The following is a 17,957-nucleotide window of genomic DNA, read 5'->3' as shown; positions in this document are numbered from 1 at the left end:
TTGTTAAAATGACTGCCTTCACTGTGAAAAATTTTTCTGCCTCTAAAATGAATTAAACTAGCCCAGGAATTGATCCAGAAGTGTCAAGTGTTTAATGATATTTGATACTTGCAGCTTCAAAAACTTGTAATAAAATAATGAAAAATATTGATAATGTTACAGTTCTTCTATCTTGAACATTTTTCTGAGGAAGTCAGCTCTGGAAAATAAAGTGATAGAGCTAAGAGGGCCAAACATACATCACTCTCTGCAATCAGGAAAAAAAAAAAAAGGATTAACCTGTATCACAAGAGAGAGTGCCTGTGAACTGAAAAGGTATGTAGATACCAATCACAAATTCATCCAGCCACCTCAGGAGACAGGGGTGGTGCTGCATGTTTTGTCAGAAACATTCTAGCAAAATATGGTACATTAAGGCAGGCTCATGAAAAAACCCACAAAAACACAAAACAACCTCGGCAAAAATAAGTCCAAATCCATTCATTTGGGTGAAACAATCATCTGTCTCTACTCATGCATGCCATCTGCTCTTGCTGCTGCCACTCCTGTCAATCTGAAGTTGATAGGTAATGGCCCTATGATTCAGGGAAACTGCTGAAGTGTGTACTCAGGCTTCAGTTTGAGAGATGGGTTCATTTATCATCACAATAAGCTATTACCATTGATAGGTTACAACACATTGAAGAGACAGCCAGCCTAATTGGCTCATCTCAGTTAGCTCTGGATGTGCCTCTAGGAGACCAGCGCTGCTTTGCAGGTAATATTCCATCATCCAACAAACCACTCGTTTAATAATTCATTGCAGTTCAGCTTAGGGTTTTAGCACACGATTATCCCTTCCATATGCCAAATATTGAGGTCTTAGGCCTTTTGTGTCTTGGATGCAAGAAGACAAATACAAATTCATTTTACAGTTATGGCAATCCACACTTCTAAAAACTTACTGAATATTTTAAATTCCCACTTTCTAAAGAAATATATTGTATAAGGCTAGGGTCTCTTTCTGGAAAATAAAATCTCTTCTGCCATCATTCTCTTCTATTAAAGATCATACAGTACGCAAACTAACTAGAAATGTTAAGCAATGGATCTCATTTTGCTTTCTAGAAATTTCACAAAGCAGTATGAGTCCATTCAGAGTAGTTAGGGTAGAGACACGGGATAGTGTACCTGAGACACAGGATCTACTGGATTTAAAGGATGCTTCATACTCTGTTCAGGTATTAGATCAAAGCATGATACTCAGTATTAATATGCTTAGGATGATGACTCTGAAAACACAAGTTAAAACTAAGTAAATAATTCAAGCTTCTGATCACTACTGTGCTACTTACTTATTAGTTCTGGTTACCATTTCATTATTCAATTCCTTGGCTGTTTATAACAGGAATAATGATTACTACTTCTCATAAACTAACACAAAATAAATTTAAAAAGCATTACTTTGTGCACACTTTGAATATCAGTTTGGGTTTTCTTTCACTAATGATGTCTTAATTGAATTTGTATGATTTTCAACCATTTATACCACCTTTACATCTTCTGTACTCTTGTTAGTAACACTGCTCTGTGTTTTAAAAATCAACAACTCCTGCCAATATTTTGTTTTACAAACACACAACCTTTTTGTTAATGACAATAGATGTAAAATGTTGTTTACCGAGTTAGTTGGATTAGGTCTGCCAGATCTGCCAATTGATTAAAAATTTCCATAACACCCATACAATAAAATATGAGTCCCATAAATCCACACACACAGACTTCCTAATTGCATGAGTATACGGATGATTAGCGCTTGGATTTGGGCACTGGTGCTACACCTGTTTGGTTTTAAAATTTCTCAATGACACAAGGCAGTGTGTCAATCCAGTTCAGGCACCTAAACTTAGTTTCTAATGGCAGACATAGAATAGCAAGACTAATTCCTATATGTAAAATGAAAACAACAGAATTTACCCATCTTGTAGAGAAGCTGCATGTAAGGACAATCTTGAGATTGTCAGATGCTACCGAGCACGTCAGACTTCAAAGACAACATAACACAGATTGAAAATACAACAAATGGTTTGTGCTAAAGGCTGTTTCCCTTGTGCAACATCAGAAATTCTCGGTATTTCTGTCCTGCTGCATACTGCCTTTTTGATATGGAGAGCAAAATGGAACACCACAAAATTACAAAACTAAAGCTCAGTGGCATCATGCAGTGTTACTAATGCATTATATAAATGCAACAATTTCAATTACATTCTATTTCAAGATTTTGTAAATCATTTAAATTTGAAATAAATTATGGGGGGCAGGTAAATCAAACAGAAATTGCAGTTCATTAATTCATAAAGGGAAATCTGGAAACTAAACATAAAACTAACTCTTTATGGCTCTCAATATTTTGAGAATGACTTTTCAGAAGTTCTCAAGTATACCCTTTTGGTGATGGGCATAAATTCCTTCATCACATCCTGTGTAACCCAATATGAACTAGATGTTTGGACTATAAATTCTCTCTGATTAATCTAAGTGAGTAAAACTTGATTAAACACTTTACTTACAGGTACCCTGTGATGAGCAAGGAACTCTAAATATAGTTTTCAAAGCAAACACTTATTTGCTGATGAAGTACTTAGCATGCAGAGGAATGTATGTAAGAGGAATGAAATATAAGAGCAAAATCCTTATGTATCCTCCCTTTCATAAATTTCAGTTTTCCTTTGCAGTGGTTAAGTAACCACTATTCAAATTAGCTATCTCTAGCATGGGAATCATCATCACCATGTAACTTTGCCTGCAGTTCATGATGATAAGCCCGCAGTACAAACTCCAGATATATAAATTCTTCCCAAGTCAAAGCCTTTTTTTCTTTTTCTTCTGCTTCTTCAGAGCCTTCATTATTTTAGTATTTGGGATCAAAGAAATCAGAGAGTAAGACTTGGCAAGCTGGAAAGCATATTCCCCCAATTTACTTCCTTCTTCATTATTTCCTATCACCCTTCAGTGTTCTCTCTCTAGCATTCACTTCCCTTCTTTTGTGAAACTGCTTTCTTTTCTGCTTGTTTCTCCATTTTTCAGCTGCCTCTATTGATTGAAACTCTTGCCTTCAAGGCAGACTCGGGTAAGCAGGTAAAACAAAGGACACTTGAGATTTATTAAATAATTTCACCAGCAGTAAATTTTTTCTTTTATCTAGGGTAGTGTAAGATGATTTTAGCACTAAGAAATTAAATGTAACATGGAATACATGAAAGACTGCAGTCAGTGCTCTCAGCTAGGCAGAGTCTGAGCCCTGTTTCAACCCATTTCCAAGGCTGTAACAGTCTACTGGGCATCCTTAGCTTCCTTGTAATCACAATAATGGCTGTACTTGAACCGTCCCAACAGGCTACCCAAGCATCATTAAAAGCATTAACGAGGAACAAAGTGTGCAAAATTTACTTATCTCTTGGTGGTTCTTGACAGTCATGGGTAGCTGAGCCCCAAGTAGGACGCTACTAACACTGTTGCACTTTTTACTGGGGATCAAGCCAAATTTGGCAAGCCACAGCTGTGAAAGAATGCAGAGACCTACTCCTGTCCATTTCATGGTGCTAAACTTAAAGAATAATTCAAGAAAAATAAAGAATCTAAACCAAATAATAAAATACAAATTAAGTAAACTTAAAAAAAGCATCAGGTATGGTTCAAATCCTTAAAATGTTTTGTTCTTCCCTTGGATATCTGCTCTGTTTGTCTCATCTTTTCCATATCTGACTCTGCCTATTACCTAATTTTTAGAAGTTATATTGAAATAAGTGCTAATAAAATAAATGGCACATTTGTATAAATTGAAGACAACTTCATACTGTTGACTGAGTCTGATTACCATGGTGACTTGGTTTCGGTCAGGTCAGTCCAGATTGTGATAAAAAATAAAACAGCATTATTTAAATCAGTTTAATGTTACTTATTATAAAACAAAAACATCAATAAACTAAACCATCTTTTTCTTAGAAGAATGCATTCCAATATGAAAGACAAAAGATACTGAAGTAGCTGTATTTACAAAATTTATTTTTAATTTAGGTTTCACTGAATCGCTTTAATTTTCTGCCACAACTGAAATAGGCTGTTGACTATTTAAAAACACCTGAAATTTGCAGCAACTCTGAATATTATGGGGTGTTGAAGGACATTTCTTGCATTCTACATACTGCTGATGCCTATTACTGTTTCTTTTATAGATATGGATAACGTGCATATAACACAACTATTTAGTCCTACTCATACTTACAATATATTAAGAATCATTAAATGTCCCTACAAAATTGGTTTTGTTGTGTTATGCCTTATACTTGAGGATCACATTATTCCCTACTCCATTCCCAATTTACTGTTGCAAGCTTGGAGATGTGCTTTGCTACACATTCAAATCTGGTGCTGACACTTTCATGTGTAGAGGGTATAAAAAAGGCAAATTCATCATGAAATCCTGGCCTTACCATCACACAGTGAGCAGATACTTCATGCACTAAAGGGTGACCTGCTTGAATTTGGACAACCTATATTCATTAGGGAACAAAATCTTCTACTGATGGCCTAAACTCTCCATACAACCTGAAATAATGGGTTTTCATACAAAGGTGCACAAATGGAGATCCCACCAGCCCACCTATGCTGCAATACTTTGCTTCCCTGACAATAAAAGCAATACATCCACATGCTTAAAAAAATCAGTCTGTTGGCTGGATTTGACACAGATGAGTGTTGGAATTCTCTAGGCTAGATTACTTTCATCTGGCCAAATAATTTCAAAACCAACTGATGGTAAAAATAGTAGCTTCCAACTACAAATTAACTTGTATTTCATCCATTTATACCAAAAAGTATTATATTAAATTGCTTTCCTTTTTGAGGCTGGCACTAAAAGTAAAGGAGTTGTGGGTCTTTTTAACTGCATCATGTCCTATGAACAAGAAAATCTTGAGATCTGAAACCATTACAATACTAGATGAAGCTTTCTGGGCTTAGATGTATTCATAATTCAGGACAATTGATCCCAGCATTTCAGTTCCAGCTGATTATTGTATTATTTACGCTTCTTTATGTTTTGGGTCTCAACTCCATCCCTTCCCCCCTGGGAGCCACAGACTGCAATTTGCTTACATTATTCTGCCTTTTGTATCAGAATTGGCTAAGAAATGAAAACAAATGGAAGGAAATAAACATAAAAGCTATGAGGACCTAGTTTATGATTATTTTATAATTCAATTTTTAATCCTATGAGGTATTCTAGGCAGTCTGTAATAGATAATATGTCACAAAACAAAATGCTCATTCTATCCCAATCTAGTTTTCCACAAGTGAAGTACTTTTAAAAGGCTGACAGAATTTTAAAATTTGTATGAATTGACTACAGGCTTATTACAGTGTCTTCATTTCTGGACTCAAAGAAACAAAGCCTTAGTGAAGTCAGCAAATAGGTTATTAGCAAATAGCTAATTATAAAATAACAGGAAAATAAATAAAGGGACAGGGTCAAAAAGTCCCTTTCCTGTTCTGCATACATAGACTCTACATAAAACTTTCAGCTGCTGTCTTGGTTTTAATGAGAAGTCAGAGAAAAAACAGTATCTATCATATGGCTGCTTTAGGTCTACGGAGTTGACAAACAGGATCTGCAAGAACTTTTCCAAGAGATAACAAAGCTTAACATTTAAACATCTTTTGCTTTAATTCTCAACATGCTCTGGCTTCATGAAGGATCAGCTTAAATTAACCTTACTTATAGTGAATGGAATTACGCTGTACAACTAATTTAAATGATTCCTGTAAAACTGGGTTGGATTCAAGACATGTCTCAATGCAAGTCTGTCAGTATGCATATAGTGGTCTGGAGAAAAAGTGGTTTAGAGTTTCCATCATGCTGTTTGGAGTTTGAGTAATGGCAGCATTAGTGTCTGCTCAAAATGCAGATGGAATAGTGGGAGGGGAGGTATTACATGATGTGTGTTGAGACCTAACAATGTCCACAGATTTGAATTCTAAGACAAACTCCACCTAAGGACTGAATTAACCTGCAACTGCTGACCAAAGGCAGTGCTCTAATCATCTGAAAAAGGCAAGGTAAATCTCCACCTTCACATTACAGCTCGCCTTGGCAGAGAAAGGAAGATAAAACATGCAGCTGCAGAAAAAAAATAAAGCATGTACCCAAAGATGGAAGTTCCTTCATGGAATTTCAAGTGGCCTCAGCCACCTCTCATGTTTGTGTCATGGAGGGGAGGGAACAGGTGTCATATGTTTGGATATGTTGAATATCATGTTTACTTTTGTCTAATTATAAGGTGCTTCTAGTCATCATACAAATTATCAAATTGCTTTTAGATGAGGCATCAAAGAGGCAGAGTGTATACATAATGTTAGACTTCCAAAATACTGCACACACCTAACCCTTCCGCACTGATTTTAAAGAAACAAGTGTTTCACATTATCCTGCTGAGTTGGGTATCCAATTTTTTATTTATTTTATACTTTCTTTTCAGTGCTCTGATCAAATGTTATCATACTATAACTCATTACACTTTCAGACAAATTAATAAAATATTTTAGCGTGCACAGATGTTTAAAAGAAACTATAGATCCATTGTCAAAACAATTTAAGAAACTGCTAACTGAAAGAAAATGTGGTTTTCAAATACCTAAAATGTAATTAGAGTTTCTAAAAAATGTAATTTTTCAGATTCTAGAAGGTCTAACACAGCACAAGTCCTCATGATTGCTGCAATCCTTAGTTCAGTAGGCTATGAGAAGGTAGGCAGGCAAGAATATAAACTGCTTTATGATACCTACTAAAACCTTAATAGTAACCATTTTAAATCTGTTCTCTCAAATTATTCACTAGGTATTTTATTTCTAGAAATTAAATTCCTCCAGATTACTCCCGAACGTATTCTGCATCAAAAACACTGTTCTATTTCTCAGTTCAAATGCATATTATACAGGTTTTTAAAAAATTACCTGAATTTATAAAACAAAGTGTAAGTTCTGGTAGCAGCACATATATTCAGGAGACTAAAGTGCATGGTAATGTTAAATTAATTTGCCCATATTTTTGTCCCACTCTGACATAAAGAAGAATCCTGTGCCATCTACAGCTTCTTGTTATTTAGAATGTCTCCTTCGAGACACAAAAACCAGTATCACATAGCCTAGTATCACACAGATTGAGATGAAAAAGAAAAAGCTGAAGGCTGCACAGGGGCATCCTATTTATACTGGTTTTTTCCTTCCAAAGAGGCAATTGGAGATGGATGTAAAACAATCAGATAGCACACATATGTCAATCAACACTGTGGAGGCACACACAGGACATGACAACTTCATAATAAAAGAATTATTTGATGTAAGTTTTTTGAGCTATATTTGCAAACTAGGAAATGCAGGATCGTTACTACCTCCCTTTGTTCAATTTTATTTTGGGAAATATTATTTAAGAGCAATAATTTTAGCAATTAGAGGAGAAGCAGCTTTCTGTGAAACAAGATTCACAAATTACAAGAGAAGTATATATCTTGATAAAAGAATTCTTAAATTTTTCTCTATGTTTCTTGAGACAAAATTCTTAAAGGGTTTGCATGCTTTGAAATACCAATTATTCTACAGCTAGCAGTTATTCTCAAGAAAGGGTGTTTTTATCTAGATTCAGCTATTTCGTTTTATTCAGTTTCAGCTATTTAGAGAAATGTTTTATTGAATTTACAAATAAGGACTCTCAATATTCTATTTCCATTTCCCTTTCCATAAAATAAATCATCTGGCCCAGGCATGCCATTACAACTATAGTTTACTTGATGCAACACGACAGTTAAGATGTACTGTGGTAATTTGAGTGCTTTCACTGTTATTGTAGTATCAAAAATTTATATGGTTCAGTTATTAAGGCAAATTGCTTCATTCATACAGTGATATCTGACAGTAACCACAAAGGACCTCCAAATTACACTGAAAAAATATCTTCCACATTCAAATAATGTGTGCATATTCCTACCATTATTTCGCTCACTGACTAGAAGCAAGAGGGAATTCTGTAAGGAAAAGTATCAGTTCACATTTCAGGGTAAGTTCACCAGACATGCAATATCATTGAAGAAACTCCCTCTTGCCCAGCTAAGTGAGCCTGACTCTCTTTAACAATTTATAGGCCATGAACAGGATGCCCAATTCCTCGGAATGATGTTATTTAGTTTCAATGTGCTCACTTACCTTCTGTCATGTTGATTTTCAGCCAACAGGAAGAAAGAAATAAATAAGAGGTTGACTAGCCTGAAGAGACTACAGAGGAAAACGTGCTCAAATACATCAGTGTTAGCATTTCTTATAAGTTTTAGCATAATCAGGGTTACAGAAAATGGAAAGCTGTTAAGCTTTCTTCGCATTTAAGACTCATTCAGTCTTCAACTCTACTCTCTAGAAAGAAATGAGATTTTCATGAAAGTATTTTGGATTTGGTATTAACCTGTGAGATGTGAATATGTGTGTACAAACACACTTACATACACACAGACTTAAATACACACATTAGAACTATCACAAAACTCACAACAGCATTTTCTGAGTTCCAGGGCAGAGAGCTCCCCACACACAAGTTTCCTGAAAAGCATTAAACACCCCCACAACATCTGATACACAACCTGCATCTCTGAAAAGCAGAAGAGGGAACTGGTTTTCAAAGCACAGTACAAGGTGGGAAGAGAACAGGCCAAGCTGAACCACACACCAGCTAGTTGATTCAAAAACCAATGCTGTGAACTAGTTGCTCTTCTCTGACACCTGACCGCAGGATACCAAAGAGGGCTCAAGATTAAAGATGTTTACTTAATTTTGTCTACCTAACTTTTTGCCACAAAGGGATACTCCACACAGGTGATTCCTTTCTGCTTGCAATTTTGCCAGTCAAATAGCTAACCAATTTTATCCTCCCTCAGTCTCACTCCCCCTTCAAAGCCTTACCATTTTTCTCAATAAATCAAATTAGTGTTTAGGCAAGTACCACCTGCACTTACTTTGTTGCCCAAATAAGAACTCGGTGCGCTCCAATAGTAAATCTGTGGTAGTACTTTTTGTGCAGCCACGTTGCTGATGCTTAGCTGCTGATGCCCATCAAATCTCTTTTGTGTGGGGACAACTCTGATGAGACCTGGTAAGTCAGTCAGATACCAACCATTCATGTCTTCTATCTAAAATGATAGGAAAATAAATAAGTAAATAAAACCCACATTACAATAATAATCAGAACATTGATCATTTCAACAACAGCCACAGCCTCGCATCCTTCCATTTGAAAAAAAAAACTGATTAGGTTTAATAGCAGTGTAGGAACCAAGGAAAACACAAAGTAAAAACAGCAAACATTTCGTATTGCATATGACTGGGAATGATAACTTCTCAGTTTGAAAGAACAGCAAGTATTTGCATTCTGTGCTTCATGGTCCAGAGCAAGAAAGAAATTCCATCACACAAACATATGTGCAAGATTATGGATAAATATTTTGCAAGTTTTCAGTAAATAATATCAGTCAACAGATTGTACAGAAAATGAACTGACAAATGGATATACATTTTCTAATTGCTGTAGGCATCGTAATTTGTAATATTTTTCCATTATAAAACCTTACAAGGCCAAATATACTTTTTATACTTTTACACCTTTTTGGTGCTGGAAAGCACCAGAATTTGAATTTCTGAAATCCCATAATTAGTAATGAATCATCAGAGAAGAGCACACTTTGTACAAAGATGGCTTCTGGAGCCCAGATACAAGCAGAACAATAAATGAGCTCAGCCATGGAATGGAAAATTTCCCAGTTTCTGGCATGTAAATGAGAACATTAGACATATATGGTGTTACTTGCAGACTTCCAGCATAACAATATGGCCAAAATCAAGATCTAGTAGACCTAGAACACATTTCCCAAACTCAATCTACAGGCATGAATATGTAGCAAACATTCATTTCAGTGGCATCAGTGTCTGAGCTTTGAGAACTAATTTACAGTTCAGAGTATATTTGCAGGCTAAAGACATTTTTCTACAGTATAAATAAGAACAGCAGGTTCATCTTCCTCTCACATCCTTTCCTAGGAAGGCAGCATACAAAAGAAATGCATTCAAAATCCTGCAAGGCATTCCTTTTTCTTACTTAAGCTGTGTGTTGCACATTTACTGTTTCTAAATTCTTAATTACTTCAGGTCTAGAAATTTAATAATTACCTGGAAAAGAGGCTGCCCTGTGGATATGGAGCATTTAATTCAGGAGTGGTTATGTATGCACATTCCAGGACTGTGTTTATGCATATGGCTTCAATTTATATTGTTATAGCTTCTTTTGTGTTTTTCACTGTTCTAATTGCTCTATTTCAGAACTTCCTCACAAGGAATGACAAAGCTTAAAAGCATTTTCTTCCAGATAAATGAAAAATAAAGGACATGCATGATTTTCTAATAAGAAAAAACCTAGTGACAATGGTTACTGATAACACAAAAAACACAAAGCAAAGACATGTACTGGTATGCTATGATTTTTCTTACACTTCTGTAGGTAAAGGGAGAGTGTCTGCAGATGTTTGTTTTTCCAGAGCAGAAACATTCCTCACAGCCTTCGGGATTATTTTGCTGAAGATTGAAGAAACCTGGTTTACAACGGTCACAGTTTTCTCCTTCAACATGCTCCTGGAAAGGCACATTAGAGTATTACTTTAGTTGTCATAGATGAGAATAAGAGATCACTGGCTTTTTATTCCTCAGGAGGACTCTAAAGACATTTATAGGAAAGACTTTCTTGTTTGTGAATGTTAGTAGCAAATCCTTTACACAGTAAAAGGCACAATGTGGCTGCATGTAAATAATAGGACATGGAATTTGGACATTAAAAGAGTTGTAATTTCTCATCTCTATCAATGGACATATTTTATGTCAGGTAATAATCTAATTCATATACTTTACACTGACAGTCTCAGAGGGAAAGGTAGTATGGCACAATGTTACAACCTCAACAACTGTAGTATGTAGGTAGGACTGACAAAATCCATGCACATCCAGCTGATGGAAACTACAGGTACGTGGTAGTAGTCACACTAATCACTCTGAGCATCAGTTTTTCAGAGATCTGTCATTAATAAATGAATTCAGGATAAATACAAGTAGTAAATGAGCTGCAGTTCTTCTTTCCATAACTACATGTGTTTGCCAGCCATGCAGCCAGGTTTGGAAACTCTTCCCCTGCAGGAAGACAGGCACTAAATATACATGAGCTATTCTAAACTTAGCATTTTGTACTTATATTTTTCATAGAAAGCTTACGTTGTGCATTAAATCCTACTATCTTACAGTATACATCAATTTGCCCTATAGGCAAAATTAAAGCTAGGTTTTCTACACAGTGTGGCAGGATGCTTATGATATGGTGCTGGTTCAGTAATTCAGTATTTTCCCCAACAGAGCTCAGAAAATTCTTCCCCTTTCAGAGGTATTATGCACAGTCTCTTTAACCTGGAGACAGCACTCTGTGGAATGCATACGGGGCTGAACTGTTGGCTCTACGTCAGCAGAGAATGAACACATTCTAAAAACCCTGCCTACACTGCGCAGTCTAGGATAGCTCAAAATACACAGCTCCAAAGTAAATTCACTGAAAGCCATTTGATAGCCTCCTGGTTAAGATGTAGCAAACCTGGCAAAAATGGGGCAAGGCAGGTGGATGTATGGGGAGAAAGGATAGCACACATGAATGAAGAGAAAATAGAGACATCATGCAGCAAGGGGCAATGACCTGCAAAAAGGAAGATACAGGGAAAATTTAATAATGTTTTCACCACTAATAATACAGTAAAAATATGCGTAAAAAAGTATCTTTGCTCTGTCTCTACTGCTGTGCTCTATGCTCCTCTTCAGTAATATCATACAGACTATTAAACAAACCACAAACATCTTTAATAAAACTCAAGGTTATAAGTAAATTAAATTTAACTTCAAAATCCCACTAATCTTAAGACTGGCATTTTTACATTTTCACCAGAAATCTTGGGATTAATCAATGCCTATTACTGCCATGGGTATGTGAAAAATCAACTGGTTACTCGTGCTTCATGTGAATAATAACGTGGGCATCATCTGGACACAGATACTCTCACCCTTTATTTAAGAAACTACAGTTCTGAACACTGGTCCCAAAAGTTTCATACTGCGTTGATGTACTCAGTGTGTGCAGAGAGGGAAGAGGAAAATAAAAAGAGAGCTGCAAACCAAACGTGTTTAAATGCAAAGTTGCCTGCTCTGCAGTCACAAACGTCATCTGTGATAAAACTTGCAGAACTCCATTGAGTAGGCATGGAATTCAGTGAATAATAGGTATAATAAAATTTAGAGTTGGAAAGGAGATCTAACCTATCCCTCAGCAAATAAAGCAATGTTTCTGTAACCCCATGTATTTCTCAATACTTTTCAGTGAAGTATTAAGCTATCCAAAGATGAAACTTTGACCACATACCGTCATAAAGTTCCAAAGCCTATTCAGTTAGGACCGTTTTTCAGCAATTTCTTTTACAAGAAAACTATCTTTAGCAAATTTAAAGCTCATCATAGGTAATTGAAAAATGTGGTTAAAATAAGGGAAACATTTCCCAAGCCCTGCTATTAACCAGACATTCCATTTTATTCTTCACATGGAGCATAACTAATCTGATGATTTCAGTGTCCCTTTGACCATATTCTGCTTTGATTTGAATTTGAAGATTGCTAGTGAAATTAAATGTGCATGTATCTGTATCTCAGCTATGTACAAAAGATATCATTTTTCTCCCACAAGCACTTAAAAAGGGATTGGAGGAGCACAAAGAAAACAAAAGATAAACACTGAGAGAAAAGAGCATATAATGAGAACTCTCTGGGACAGGAACAATTATTTCTATTCTTTATTTGTTCATTTTTGTCTGCGTGCACTAACAGGTCAGTTTGGCTTTACATGAATAACATCATAAGAATTATTAAGCAATATTCATCTGGTATTTAGCATAATACATCTTCATCAAAGCTCCATTCCAAGCCAGAACATAGCAAAATCACCCTCTTATGATCTTCTAAACTTGATGGCTAAGTAATTAGAAATATGATGTGGATGATTTTATTTCTGAGAGAGATCATGTGGCTGTTACATAAAGTGAGGATAAAGTTAATTCTCTGAGTAGATTTCAGTGCTATTCAGCTGTCAAACCAGAGCTTTGTGTGAATCTGCAGCACGAGATTGAAGCATTTTTTATACATTCCTGTATTTAAGAATGCCATGTAAGTATTTCTAAATTCTCATTTGTGACTAATTCTGTTAACTAAATTTTGGAAGGGAATTCCCACAAATACAGTACAGAAAAAGTGATCCACAGTACAGTGAGCAGTCCTTTGGGCATATTCACAGTCACTTACTAGACTGTGACTTAGAAAGCACAACCATTTCTAAAGCCTTTCTGATAGCTAGGCATTTTATAAGTGGATGTGTCTGCTTTAAGTGTTTTTAATTTCAATATAATATCAAGATATAGTTGGAGGGAGATACCCAATGGCACACAGAGAAAAGCCTTCTTAAATTTTCTTCCCAGAAATTAAGAAATTCATCCTACAGAAAGGATATATTTTGTTTTTTAGAACTCATTAGAGATTTCTCAACAAACAACCATCCCAAGGCAGGAAAGAATGACTACTCCTAAAAGGCAACCTTCCTGTTTTAATAGATCATCAGTTCACTTCATTTTCTCTTTTTGAAATTGCATTTACAGATTAGTTTTAGAATCTACAATACTGTAAACATATACTTTTTGAGTAGATGAGGATGGGGTTTGAAACAAATGATTCACAGTGTCCCTTCATTACAGAATTCTAAGGACTTGTATGACTGGCAGCATACAAAGCTCCTATGTAAATATGTTGATTGAAGTGAGTTCTGAGATGACACAAGACTGTGTAGGATTTTGTAGGACCAAGACCAAGTGTTCTGTGAGAAGTGGCTAACACAGATACTAACACAGCTAGGTAGAACAGCGGGATACTCTGGCATAATAAAAGGGCATTAATGCAATCTTTCAGTACCATTGGTATCTTTCTATGGCTCAGAAGAATTCGACATCCATACCTTGCAGATGCAGGGACCTATGCAGGGGTCATCATTTTCACTGCCCTCAAGGGAGCAGTTGCAGGGCAGGCACTCAGGATATCCTGTATAACCCAAGGCACATTGATTGCAGCTTTCTCCTGCATAGCCAGTCTTGCAGTGACAGAAACCAGGCAACAAATCTACAGGAAGAGGGAAAAAACATGAGATATATTTCATTTGTCATTATTATTGTCAGATATGTGTGTTAGAGCACTCAAAGCAACACCTCTGGTGGGTTTAACATAAGGGGGTGTTTACTGTTGCTCACAGCACCATCTGTAACTCAGAGTCATCTGAGAGAGGCTAGAATGAACAATGTAAGAATAGGGCAAGTATACAGTGATTTGAATTCTGAGTTTCCAGAAATTTGCATATTAAGAAATCTTGAAAATCCAAACATATCCCTACTTCTTTGCATCTAACAGTCCCTGAAAACCTTCTCTTCCATTAATTAATCCAAAGACCTTTCAACACGCTTTTATGTTCAGAATCTGTAAGGCACCCCAGCAGGGAATTTTTCACATTTAGCCTTGTATAGTGTGAAAGAAAACAGTGATGTGTGATAAATCTCTATTTATTGCCATCTAATTGTTATATCATAGAAAAGAGAACGTAACCATTCACTTTATCCATGCCATCTGTGATTTCAATATACATCTATCATATCCTACCTGACATTTTTAATTCATATGCCACAATCTCCTACACCTACTCAGTATCTCTAGACAGAAACTGCTTGGTATGTCCAAAAACCTCTGCCGTCCTTCTCTGCACTGTTTCCAATTCTAATAAATTATTTAAAGAGGGTGTGCATACTGTAAATTGGTTTGATTGGTTTTTCTGATGATTTTTTTCAGTTATTTTTTAAAAAACAGTAGTATTTCCTAAGGACCTGTTGATGTTTTTGATTACTGCCAAGACAGAACAGAGATGGCAGACCTGAGGCACAGTCCAAGGAAATTCCCAGAGCTGTTTCACAACTGATAGTGCTTAATTCAGAAATCACTGTAATCACTGTACAAGTAGAACTACTTTTCTCAGTGTTCTACTTTTCCTGTAATTGCTACAAAAAAGTCATAATTTATTTTACTACCCAGACACTATCTTGAGATCCTTCTCAACATTTTGCAGTTCTTTCATTTTTCTATGCTGAAAGATTTTGTACTTGCTAACTTTGTCACCTTCCTACTCATCCCTTCTCCAGGTTAAATATGAATATTTTCAACAGTTCATATTGATCATCACTGTGAAAATGGTCCATTAATTCTTTTAACCAAGTACTAAACCATGAAAGAACCTTTTCTCCTTATCCTATTACACTTTCTTTTGTGGATTTTGGCAAAAGATCTTGTCAAAACCTTTTGAAAATCAAAATACAATATTAATCAAATGAGCCTTTGTTCACATATACATTTAATCCTTCAAACAGATTCATAAGGCAGACTGTCCTTTACATAAAACCCCTAGTCTTGATTTTTGCCCATTTTTGCCACATTTCAGAAATAGTATAAATCCTTTATTATAGTTCTAGTGATTTCCATGGAACAGAAACCAGACCTTTTGATTCTAGTTTCCTGGAACACCCTGTCTCTCTTTTGGATAAACAGAGTCTATTTAATATTAATGTCTGTTTTGAAAATTATTGTAAGCTATATTTAATGCCTCAAGCAACTCAATTTTCAACTACTCAACTCATCTTGAAGCCATGGATAAATATGCTTTATGCCTAACAAATTTTGATTCTTTATTTATCAGTTCACTTCAAACCTGACACTTCTGGTTGAGGCAGTTCTCTTCTGACTTGTCCCCATGAATGAAGACTCCCAAGTGGGAAATTCCCTGCGCTGTTTTAGTTACTGTTTAAAAGAATTAATATAGTTTTTCTGCTGTGTCCCTTTCTTTCTTGAGATGTCCATTTATAACTTAATTACACATAAACCATATTTAACTCCTACTGCATTTGAATCTCTAGCACTCTGTTTGATTCTGAATTATCTGAAAAAGTACCTCTTAGCAACATCTAACTATTCAGAAAATGATTCCTTAAAATATGTGTATTTATTATTAAGAGCATGCCTTTCTGGAATCTGTCACAATTTATATTCTTTTCTATTATCCTAGTTAGGAATAACTTCTGATTTTCAGTGGGTTTCTTTCTGTTGTTTAAATAGATGTATCTTTTTGTTGTTGTTGTTGTTGTTAGCTTAATTGCATTGCTTGAATAATTTTGAACCAGAGAAATGCATCTTCTCTGAATGTCTAATATGCAGTCTATAAACCCTAAGCTTGCCATTAGCAGTCTTGGATTGTTCATTTTTATTTTCCTTTTATAGATTTCCTTGTTTTGATTAAGTTGTTTTTCAGGGAGGCTTTCTCATTCCTACAAATGTTGAATTTGACTGTCCTTCAGGAGGAGAGTTTTAAAACAGTCCCCCATGCATAAATCCAGAGGTGCTTCTCCTTTTTATGGCTTCTCTAACTAGCTATTTGAAGAAGCAGCCACCTACAGGAGTTTTAAATTATATCATCTGTTAATCTACACAGAGGTGAAATTCAATCTGTCTACTCTAACCTTGAAGCCTCTTTGATCTGCTGTAACACATCATGCCGACTGTCACCTTCTTGATCTGACCTAATTATACACAGAATTTCAATGCATGAAATTTCTGTTACTTACTATCTCAAAGTGATGTGCCCCATGGGTTTTGCTGCCTTTGGCTCAGCTGATTCTCAAATTTCTGAGTTATTCTCCTCTCAAAGAAGCTACCATCAAGGCCCCACAGCACAGCAGGACACAAGCTCTTGTAATCTGGGTCAATGCATCCTAACTGCACAATCTGGAACAGAGAAACTTTTGTTCCTTCCAGATGAAAATAGCTGGCTATACTCCAGGGTTCAGCAGTAAAAGACATAGGTAAGCCTACTCTTCAGAAGTGAGCCCACCTCATTTGAAAGCTTCAGGAACTCGTATCTCACAAATGAAGTCTCAGCTCAAATCCAACTATATGTTTCAGTATGGAGCACCCAAATACTCATTTATATCTACAGTCTCTCCTCCATTGCCCACTCCATTCATTTTATTTTTTTTTTTTTTTTAGTTCCCCAACAAGAACCATCCCTTCTGCTCTGCCTTTCTATGCAGTTATTGAAAACTTTACTGTCACGAGCCCAGCTTGCCCCATTCTTATACAGCACACACAGATAACCTCAGCACACCACTTATCAAGAGACCTCATACTCCACGTGAGAGAGAGGAAGGCAGGAGGTTGCTACCTGTCATACATTCTTCCAGCTCTCACACTTGTTGATACAGTTAGTCTGTGTGCTTGATTTGGCTCCATGCCTTCTTCCATTTACAGCTCTTGTGAGATCTCAGCTCTCCCTGTGTTACACAGCGTGTAAATTCCTCTCAGTGCCCCACTGGTTGTTTTTGATGAGGCTGCTGTACTACATATACAATGTACAACATGTCAGCAGTCTAATTACATTTCAATTTAAGGCATATGTACCAGGCTGTCTCTTGTTGCTGTTGCAATGAACTGATATTTCAAAAGGACGTATTTTGTTTTGGTCTATGACTTCATAGGTCTTGTTTGAATGGGGCTTTATTTGATGAATCTGTTATTCCATTTTCTCCCTGCATATTATCAGTTTCTGTCCTGTCTTCCAGCTTGCAGGGGCTTTGAAAATGCACCCTAGAGGATGAGTCATCTTGAAATATGAGTTTTGCCTGTTAGTTTTTCCTAGCCTAGCAAGTCTTTCAAAACTGCACAAAAATAATGCATGC

At 36.1% G+C, this 17,957-nt stretch overlaps 1 protein-coding gene across 6 annotated transcripts in view; it reads right to left on the bottom strand.

Moving 5' to 3' along the window:
• The window catches only part of LAMA2 (laminin subunit alpha 2), a 337,914-nt gene that overhangs the window by 186,374 nt on the left and 133,583 nt on the right, over window positions 1-17,957 (bottom strand). For all 6 annotated transcript variants that reach the window (XM_041423612.1, XM_041423610.1, XM_041423614.1 and 3 more), the window contains exons 10-12: window positions 14,150-14,310; window positions 10,561-10,701; window positions 9,036-9,209 (exon numbers count right to left, since the gene is read on the bottom strand). In XM_041423612.1, the coding sequence (XP_041279546.1) occupies window positions 9,036-9,209; window positions 10,561-10,701; window positions 14,150-14,310 (476 nt within the window). The remainder of the gene's footprint in view (window positions 1-9,035; window positions 9,210-10,560; window positions 10,702-14,149; window positions 14,311-17,957) is intronic.

The sequence above is a fragment of the Onychostruthus taczanowskii genome, unplaced genomic scaffold, assembly GCF_017590055.1.
Source record: "Onychostruthus taczanowskii isolate IOZ18803 unplaced genomic scaffold, ASM1759005v1 scaffold8, whole genome shotgun sequence".
NCBI lineage: Eukaryota > Metazoa > Chordata > Aves > Passeriformes > Passeridae > Onychostruthus > Onychostruthus taczanowskii.
Note: the sequence above shows the minus strand (reverse complement) of the source record. Positions and strands in the feature narration are given on the sequence as shown.